The sequence below is a fragment of the Chlamydomonas reinhardtii genome, chromosome 17 (assembly GCF_000002595.2).
Source record: "Chlamydomonas reinhardtii strain CC-503 cw92 mt+ chromosome 17, whole genome shotgun sequence".
Classification (NCBI taxonomy): Eukaryota; Viridiplantae; Chlorophyta; class Chlorophyceae; order Chlamydomonadales; family Chlamydomonadaceae; genus Chlamydomonas; species Chlamydomonas reinhardtii.
Window position 1 is genome coordinate 3336446 of NC_057020.1, and position 9918 is coordinate 3346363.

The 9918-nt window shown below is 65.8% G+C and overlaps 1 protein-coding gene across 2 annotated transcripts; it reads left to right on the forward strand.

Annotated features, from left to right (window-relative positions):
* Positions 1–696: 696 nt before the first annotated feature.
* On the forward strand, positions 697–9896 carry CHLRE_17g723450v5 (uncharacterized protein). Of its 2 annotated transcripts, none has more exons than XM_043072299.1 (13): positions 697–1032; positions 1242–1710; positions 2032–2144; positions 2517–2753; positions 3041–3168; positions 3364–3951; positions 4088–5515; positions 5703–5892; positions 6167–6862; positions 7143–7440; positions 7651–7966; positions 8155–8692; positions 8921–9896. In XM_043072299.1, exons 2-13 carry the CDS (start codon positions 1368–1370, stop codon positions 9467–9469), a joined length of 5424 nt encoding a protein of 1807 aa, XP_042914759.1. In that variant the 5' UTR covers positions 697–1032; positions 1242–1367; the 3' UTR covers positions 9470–9896. The 2 variants fall into 2 exon arrangements, with proteins under 2 accessions (XP_042914759.1, XP_042914758.1); XM_043072300.1 differs by having other exon boundaries at positions 1283–1710.
* Positions 9897–9918: the final 22 nt, after the last annotated feature.

A 9918-nucleotide genomic window follows, 5' to 3' on the forward strand; every position in this document is an offset into this window, starting at 1 on the left:
TCTGAAGCGTTTTGACAGAATTTTGGCCTCAAGAATACAAAATTTCTTCCGCCGGAGGCTTTTTGGGGCAAATTTCTGTCAAAAAGAAGGAAGATACGAGCACTGGGGCTGCGCCCACGCCACGGTGCAATGTCTGAGGCCGCCGAAGCTTTCGAAAGTACCTCATCTCTCGGACACATGGCACCATTAGCTGACACCCCGTCACCTTTCTCCATAGCATGTGATGGCTCGGCGTCTTCGGGTGCTGGGACTGTCCCCTCTGTAACATCCGCATTCATAGCCGGGGTCGGTTTGTACAGGCACCGCCCCCAGCCGCGTCCCACAGCCGCAAAACCGTTTCCTGCTCTTGCTTGCATTCGCTCAGAAGTACTTAGTTCCTGCGAGACGCAACTACGCAATCCTGGCAATGCAACCCACATGCAACCCACATGGCAATGACGTCCCACACGGGTTGGACACCGCTGCCGCACCCTGATGCCGATGGCTGTGCCACGGACGCAGCCAGCAGGCGTCAGGGGTTGATCCCGCCTTTGAGGAGTATGGTCGGGTGGGTCAGAGGAAGCTTCCCCTGGCGTGTCCCCTATCCCCTGGGTCCCCGCGCTTTCCCCTCGGCCTTCGTGCAAGTTCCTTCTACGGTCCCAGCAAGGGAGGCCGTCTCTCATAGCGTCTCATACTTGTGCTTTCGAGGTGGCAAGCCGGTAGCCCCTAGCAGCGTAAATACTGCAGCCATATGAAGGGCCTTGGGGCTTGGGCCTTGAAAGGGCCTAGACCCCCCCCTTGCCCACGCGAGATCTGCACATCCAATCCAAGGGCTCAGCCCTGAACTGTGGTTTGCATCGGCATACATGATATCACTAGCAGTCTAAATTATACATAAACGGGCCTGTCGTTGAGGCCAGCCTCTCACAAGTTCGCAGCTCGTTCTTGAAAGTCTTTACCTGGACACAATAGCATCTGAGTTTCAGTACCTTAAAGTATAGCTACGTACCACTCAGGTCGCATTAAAGGAAACCTGCATGCCGAGCGTCTAAGGTGCGCATGTCAGTGCTGCGAAACGGCAGGTAGTCGTGTGCACATCGTAACCAATACCATTCGCAAGTAGCACTAGCATAGGACGAGCATGAGTACAAATTCGGTCAGCCTGCGCACGGTGCCCACGCACTCGTTTCCACCCTCGTTGCCCCCCCCAAACATTCGCGTTCTCCTTGATGACCCCTTGCACTTGCATGGGTTTCCTGCAGCGCGCAGAGCCTTACGTAAAGGCGTGTTACCAACCCCGCAGCTTTGCCTCCCGGCCCCACCTTGGCCCCCACCCGCCGGCCCCGGCCGGGCCACTCGCACCACCTCTTGCTTGATCATCTTGGCGGATGGGCTGCGGCGCATCCAGGGCGGGCGCGGAGGCAGCTGCAGCGGCGCAGTCGCCAGCGACGATGCGGCCTCAGCCAACTTCTGCGGCGCCTAAGCCGCAGCAGCAACATCAGCAGCAGCTGGCCGCAAACACGCCAGCAGGGGCCACGGGGGCGAAGTCTGGAGTCGTACCTACAATCGTTGCGCCAGCCCCAGCCCCAGCTGCAGCTGCAGCTGCGACGCAACCGCTTCAACCTCAGCAGCAAGGGCAGCAGCAGCCCGCAAGTCCTCAAGATGAGGACCATGGTGCTGTCGCGAAAGGCGATAACGTTACTGCTTGCAGCGGCAGCGGCACATCCGAGGGTGGGTGGCGGCAATCAATGCGAAGGGTGGGGTAGCCCTTCGCATTGGAAGCTGTTGGGTGCTGATGCCTGTCTCCGACTCATCCCGACGGTTCCCCAGTCCCTCACCCTGTGTCCCAAGCTCTCCTCACCACACCTCAGTGAAGGTTGACGTGATCGATAAGATGGCCAGGGCCCTCAGGGTTCGGTACCGGTACTGTGCAAGGGCTATGTATGTGCGTGCATATCTGCATGTATGATAGGGTCAACTCATGCGATCCCCCCCCCCACCCCACCCCACTTCACTTCTTGAATAATCATGAATGTAACCCCACACTCACAGACCCTCTGGCTGCCTCGAAACTGGGCATCACGCTGCGGGGGCTGCGGCGGCTGGTGGGCCGGCTGCATGAGCGGTTCGGCGCCGAGCCTCTCGCGGCCATGAGCACCACGCAGGCGCGTGCATGCGTGTGTATGTGTGTGTGTGTGTGTGTGCGTGCGTGTGGGCGCGCGTGTGTGTATGCGTGCGTGTGCGCGCGCGTGTGTATATGCGTGCGTGTGCGCGCGCGTGTGTATATGCGTGCGTGTGCATATACTTGAGTGCACGTGCGTGCGGAATGGGCGTATGCGTGCGTGCATGCGTTTGGGTGGTGGCGTGAGTGGCTGACTGGCTGGCTAGCTGTGACCCAGCCACGACTTGCCCTTACGTGCACGACCCGCTTTTCCAACCCCCGCTCGTTTTCGTTGGTTTTGGTGTAGTTTGGGCTGGTACTTACACCCCCCCCCATACGCATCCACACACACACACACACACATATCTGCATGCAGGTGATGGAGCGCTATGTGCAGGAGGTGACGCGCGCGCGCCGCTGCCGCCTGCTGGAGCTGGCGCCGGGCGAGGTGGCGCCCGCTGACGTGGCGCCGCCGGCCTACTTCATCAGCCACTGCTGGAAGAACCGCGCGGTCCGCATGTTTGACTACGTGCTGACGTACCTGCAGCACGCGGATGAGGACGTGGCGGTGTGGATAGACATCCTGGCGGTGAACCAACACGCCGGAACCCAGGTGCGCTGGTGGCTGGGATGCAGTAACAAGGGGCGGGTGGCGGGCGAGGAGGCGGGCGGCGTGGCTGGCGGGAGGGGGAGATGCAGGCAAGCCTGCGGTGGCGCGGGTATGCAGGCGGGCGGGCATGCAACGTGTGGTGAAGAAGGAGGTAGGCACGACAGCGCCATGCATCCCACTGCCCTGTCCAGGAACCCCCCTGGTTTAGTTTGGGCTGGTATCTACAACCCCCCTTACTCGTTGGGCACGGGCGTGAAAACCCCCCATCATCACCACCCCACCCCCTACAGGCTCAGCTCCACGACGTGAGCCCGGAGGCCTTCAGCGCAACAGTGCAGGCCTGCACCGCCGGCACGGTGGTGGTGCTGGACACGGAGGTGTGCAGCCCAGCCTCACGGGCATGGTGCATATTCGAATGGTGCGTGCGGGCGTGCAGGGGCGCTGGAGCGCGGGGCTTGGTCCTACGCGCAGCGGCGGCTACAGGGGGGGCAGACGGTACGCGGCTGCGCAGCACTTCAGCGAATGTGCATCAACGCCACCCTCGCTCCCCGTGGAAACCGCCCCACCTGTCCACCTGCCCAGCTTCTGTCCACCCGCCACCCCACCGGCGCAGGACGCACACGCTAACGCTGCACGGCCCCGACGGACTGCACCTGCACCTGCGCCCGCAAGACCGCGGCCCGCTCATTGCCTCCATAGACGTCGAGGCCGCGCAGTGCTTCATGCCCGCTGACAAGGAAATGATCCTGGCAGAGGTGGCCAAGCACCACGCCTCGCCGCGGCTCTTCAACGCCAAGCTGAAGCTCCAACTTCTCCTGGAGCCCTTGAGCTACCGGGTGGACGTACGGCGGCTGAGTCAGCAGGCCGAGGCGGCGGGCACGGCGTGGGACTGGGCCGCCCTGGACAGCTGGCTTGGAGGTGCTGGTGGTGGGAGTGGTGGCAGCGGTGGTAGCGGTGGGAGTGGGGGTGGTGCGGTGGTAGGCCCAGCAACAGCAGGGGCCTCGCGCGTGCTGTGCATCTCGGGCGGCGCGGGCACGGGCAAGAGCACGCTGTCGGCAGCTCTGGTCGCGAGTGGTGGCGGTAGTGGTGGGGCAGCTAGCAGCGGCGCCGTGTTTGCGCACCACTTTGTCAAGTACAACGACGCGCGGCGACTGGAACCGGTGCGGGTGGTGAAGAGCCTTGCCTACCAACTGGCAGAAAGGTGGGTTTGGCGGGTGCAGTGGCGGCGGCGATGGGCAGAGGGTTGCTGCAGACACAGGACCAGGGACGGTACGGGTGTTGTGGGGTGCCAAGGCCGCCATGTGAGGCCACCGGACCTCTTTGCCGCGACCCTGCAGGCTGCCACGGGTCCGGGACCTGCTGCTGGAGCTGGACGTGTCGGCAGTAGCAGGCCTCACAGACGTGGAGGAGGCCTTTCGGCTGCTGCTGCTACAGCCACTCCGGGCCTTCCATGAGCAGCAGCAGCAGCAGCAGCAGCAGGTGGTGCTCCTGGTCGATGCGCTTGATGAAGCCGACCCGCCAGAGCTACTGCGTGCCACCGCATCCACTGCCAGCAGCGGCGATGGCGGCGAAGGGTCAGCAGCGCAGCAAGCGCCGCCGGCATGCCCCACTGTGTGTGGCAACTCGGCTCTGCAGCTGCTGGTGTCACAGCTGTCGCAGCTGCCGCCCTGCGTGCGTTTCATCGTCACCACACGTCCGGACGCGGCGGCGGGGCAGGTGCTGCCGTGCCTGGAGCGCACGTTTGGCGGCGGCCGCGGCGGCGGCGTCACGCACCTGCGCCCCGCCGACATGCGCAAGGGCAGTAGCAGCAGCGGCGGCAGTGGCGGCTCCAACGGCGTGCTGCTGTACCATACGGCTGCGGCGGCGCTGGCCGATGAGGTCGCCAAGCCGAGCCGAGCAGCCGTACCCATGCCGCCACCGCCGCCGCAGCTGCCTGCCACTGCCAGCGTGCCGCAGCTGTCCGATGTACTCGACCTGTACGGGAAGGTCTTTGACGCCGCACGTGCCCGGTACGGCGCCACCCCACCGCTGCCACTGCCCGACACCGCCGACTCCGGCCCGGTCCCTGGCTCGGCTGCGGCCGGCTCCAGCAGCAGTAGCCCCAGGGTGTCCGACCTGTTGTCGGTGTTGCTGGCGGCGCGGGAGCCGCTGTCCGCCTCCTTCCTTCAGCAGCTGGGCCTGGGCCCCGCCGTGTGCCTGCAGCTGCCGGGCTGGGGCCGGCTGTTCTTCAACGACGAGCACCACCTTTACACCGCACATCGCACACTGGACGAGTGGCTGCTCCGGAGTGGCAGTAGCCGCCGTGGCGGCGGCAGTGGTGGCAGTAGCAGCAGCGGCGGCGGCAAGGATCCCTTTGAGGTGCAGCTCGGCAATGGCCACCAGGTCATTGGTCTGTACCTCGCCAACAACGTGTGGCAGGGCGGCGCCGGGATCGCCGACGGCGCCAATACTACAACTGCCACTGGTGGCGGCACCGCCGCCGCCGCCCTACCGTACATGGTGCCGTACACACTCAAGTACGTGGTGTCGCACCTGGTGGCGGCGGTGGAGTGGCAGGCTGTGGCATTTGCGGCGGCGGCGGACGGCGTTGACATCAGCGATCTGGATCCACACGTGGCGTACGGCCCGGCGGCGGTGTGCCTGGACAAGCTGCTGACGGATTTTGGGTTCTTGACGGCCGTGTTGGGTGCGGGTCACGGGCCTGCGCTTGTGGGCACACTGGCGGGATTGAGCGCCCACACCCGGCACAGCTACGACTTGCTAAGGTACGCTCAGAGCCTCAGGCACGCATCGATCGGCGCTTCGAAAGTGTACCTGCCCGCTTCACTCCAGCGCGTGACAGGCCGGGCAGGCCGCAACTCCGGGCCCCCTCATGTTCTCAGCTCGCTCCCCTTGCCTGCGTTGTTACCGCCCGCTCCACGCCAGCCCTCCCTCGCGCTGTCCCCACCACAGGTGGCTGCAGGCGGAGCAGTTCAACCTGGCCGGCAAGTCCCCCGCGGCGGCGGCCCTACACGCGCTGGCCACGGCGCCGGTGGGCTGCGGCCTGCACGCCGAGGCGGCGCGCGCCGCCGGCCTGCCCTGGGCCGCCCGCCGTGTGCTGCCTGACCCGGGCGGCTGGGCGCAGTCGCAGATGGTGCTCAAGGTGGGGGCTGTGGGAACGGCAGCAGCAGGGGGTGGCGGGATGGGCTGCAGCTCACCGCCGCGCCCCCGTGGCTAGATCCAGGGCATGCAAGCAAGGTGTAGGACTACGATGACGAGCGGCGAAACCCATTCCAACCAGCAATGCTTGCTTTCCTCGCGCTGTCTTGTCCGTGCATCCCATGCAACTTACCCCTGTCCGCCGCCACTTGCCGCCACTTGCCGCCACCCGCCGCCACTCGCCGCCACCCGCCGCCACTCGCCGCCACTCGCCGCAGGGCCACCCCGACAAGGTGCTGTGTGTGGCCTACAGCCCCGACAGCCGCCAGCTGGCCAGCTGCGGTGAGGATGACGGCGCCGTACGGGTGTACGACACACGCACCGGCAGGTGCACTGCCGTACTGCAGCCGCAGCAGGAGGCGGCGCAGCCCCAGCCGCAGGCAAAGGCAGCCGACGGGGACGCCGGAGAAGCGGGGCCAGCAGCAGCTGCAGCCGCAGCGCCAGCGCCCGCAACGGGGCACGCGCCGGGCAAAAGCTGCCGCGCCGTTGCGTGGAGTCCTGACGGCCGGCGCTTGGCAAGCGGCGGCGACGACTGCCGCCTGCTGCTGTGGGACGCCGCCACGGGCCAGGTCACGCACGAGCTGGCGGGCGGGCACCAAGGCGGAGTGTACGGCCTTGCGTTTGGTCCGGGCGGAGCCAGGCTGGCGAGCTGCGGCGGCGACAAGGCAATTCGGATCTGGGACGTGGCCAGCGGCGCGCAGGTGTCGGTGCTGGCGGGCCACAACATGACCGTGCGGTGCGTGGCGTGGAGCCACAGCGGCCGCCACCTGGCCAGCGCGGGGGAGGACTGTACGGCACGTGTGTGGCGGGCGGCGGCGGGCAGGGAGGTGGAGGCGGGGGTGGAGGTGGCCAAGCTGGACGACTTCGATGACGACGTGAACGCCGTGGCGTGGAGCCCAGATGACCTGACGCTGGTGAGTTGGTGGGTGATGGTGGGTGGTGACATGGAATGAGGTTATGGGATGCACGGAAGGTGTTGGCGAGGTCAATGCGGGGTGTTGGCTGTGTCACGTGGGTTCAAGTTGTGGCTGCGCCTGGGTGATGAGGGCCTGCGCAGGGGATTGCCGGGACAAACAAGCGACTCTCCTCGCAAGGCTGCACACCGCCGATGCCCCGCGTGCTTTGATCAACCACCTCGTTTGTCCTTGTCTCTGGCGCCCTGCCTGTACCGGCACATGTCGGCACGTGCAACAGGTCATCTGCAGCTCGGACGGCAAGATGGTCCGCCACGACCTGGCCACTGGGGACACCGAGTCCGTCATGGAGCTTCGGGGCGGCGAGGTCAAGTGCGCGGCATTCAGCCCGCCACCCGCCTCAGCAGCCCTCCAGGCGGTCCGCCGGGGGCAGCCGCAGCAGCTGCTGCTGGCGTCGGGCGACCAGGCTGTGCGGCTGTGGGACGGCGAGACCTTCGCGCACCGCGGCGATCTGCCGGGTGGCAGCGGGCGTGTGCAGGTGGTGGCGTTCAATCCCGACGGCCGACAGCTGGCGGCGGGTGGGTAACACATTGTGTATTGGGGAGCACAGGAAGATGCTCACAGCGTGTATGTGCGCGCGCGCGCGTGTGCGTGTGCATATGCTGCACGCCCTGCTGGTTGCGTGGAGGCTCGCGAAGATGCCTTGCTCACTGCCTGTTGTCGTTGAGTTGTGCTAATGCCCTTCCCTCACGATGCGTGCCTTACGTGCCACCCGCACCACCCGCCAGGCCGGAGTGACACAACCGTGCGCGTCTGGGATCTCACCACGGGCGCCGCGGGCGCCGGAGGCAGCGGTAGCGGCAGCGGAGGAACGGATGCCGCAGCCAACGAGGGCCCAGGGGACGTGGTGCGGCGACTGGCCATCCCAGCCGACGGGGAGCAGGTGGCGGTGGGCTGCAAGGACGGACATGTGCGTGTGTGGGACGTGGCGACGGGGGTGCTGATTGCCAAGATGCCAGGGCACGACACGGGTGTCAGCGACGTGGCGTGGAACCCCGCCCACTCCGCCCTCCTGGCCAGCTGCGCCCACGATGGCATGATCCTGTGAGTGCAGGTGGCGTGTGGAAAGACACAGTCTAGGGCGGCCGGCTACGGTAGCCGATCATGCAAGTCGAAACGTGCAGGGTGCTTGGGTGGTTCAGAGAGCTCGCTGCACCCTGTAACTTTTGACACGTATGATTTCTCTACATGTATGACCTCCCCCACCTTCCCATGCACACCACATGCACTAGGGTGTGGGACCTGTCGGAGCTGCTCGGCCAGGCGATGCTGTTGCAGCTATCTGATTATCCAGCCGCCGAGCTCAGGCGGCAGATGACGGAGCTGAGGACCGCCGCACGGCCGCGCTGCGCCGCCGTGCTGACCGAGCACGAGTGCGGCGTGCTGAGCGTGGCATGGAACCTGGCGGGCGACCTGCTTGCCAGCGGCGGGCGAGATGGCGTGGTGCGGGTGTGGGAGGTGGCGCAGGACGAGGCGGGGGACGTGGCAGCGAGTTGCCTAGCGGTGCTGACAGGACACACGGCGGCAGTGACGCGCGTGGCGTTCAGCGAGGAGGGAGGGCTCCTGGCGAGCTGCTGCAGCAGCGGCGGGGGTGGCGGCGGCGGTGGGGGCGCGGGGGAGGACAGCACGGTGCGTGTGTGGGCGGCACGCACGGGCGAGTGCCTGGCGGAGCTCGAAGGCCACAAGGGCGGTGTGCACGCGTTGGGCTTCTCTGCGCCGGACAGCGGCGGAGAGGGGCTGCAGCTACTGGCCACAGGCGGTGATGACAAGGTAAGTGGCTTTGCTGGTGGTAGACGTGCGCTTCCTCGCTTGCTTACCGGGCCATCTTCAGGCATGATACGGTACATGCTCATCACGCGTGCCCCGCGGCGCCTGAGCGACCCATGTTGCACAATAGCCTGCAATGTCGCTTCCTCTACCTAAGTCCCTTCCCCATCCACACACACACACACACACACACACACACACACACACACACACACACACACATACACACAGGTGGTGCGGCTGTGGGCCCTGGGCTCCTCCGCCGGCGGCTCCAACCACTGCGTGGCGGAGCTGCAGCTGGGCGCGGCAGTGCGCGCCGCCCCCTCGCTGGACGAGCTGAGTGCCCGCGGCGACTTCAGCTTCCTAGCCGTGACCGAGGCCACTGCGGGCCAGTTCCGGGGCATTGTGTACGGCCTGGCGTGGAGCGCGGACGGCCGCCGGCTGGTGGTGGCGGCCAATGATGACAGGCTGCGGGTGTATGAGGCGGCGGCGCTGGGGGCAGCAGCAGCGCAGGGGGGAGGCGAGGCGCGGCAGGAGGAGCAGCAGCGGCAGCAGGGGCGGCAGGGGCAGTGGGTGTGTGTGGCGGAGCTGCCTGGTCATGCCGAGACGGCGCTGGGCGGAGTCATGTGTGTTGCGAGCAGCATGGTGGGGGACGTGCTAGCGAGCGGCGGCTGCGACGGCACGGTGCGCGTGTGGCGGCCCACGGTGGAGGTGCGGGAGGTGGATCAGGATGGGGCAGCAGAGGACGGGGAAGGCGAAGGCGGCGAGGCGGGGCTTTAGTCGGCTCTCTGTCATGCTAGGCGCGGCGTGAATGCGCATGGGTATGCGCGACGGGCACTGAGAAAGTTTCTTCTAAATCTAAGGCACATGCGACCAGAGGCACTGACCATGAAATTGTGCGTCACATTGTCGGCAACATTGACAAGATGGACTTGCTGTGTGTGCCGTTAGTGAGGGGCAAAGGCCACAAAGTAGGTGGACGATGGACATGGGAACAGGACATTGAGAACTACGCGCGGATGGGGTTACGCTGTAGAATGTTATTGTTTGTAGGAGGGGGGCGGGACGGGGCGATGTACCTCAGCCGCGGCTGTCAGTCAGACATCGATGCGCATGTCTTCCGCTTCTTCCGCTTCGACGGGCCATACGTGGCATAGCATGCTCTAGGCGACATTTAAGCGTTTACTTGTTGTAACAGCCGTCAGTCGCCCCCAGCGCGCACGACTGTA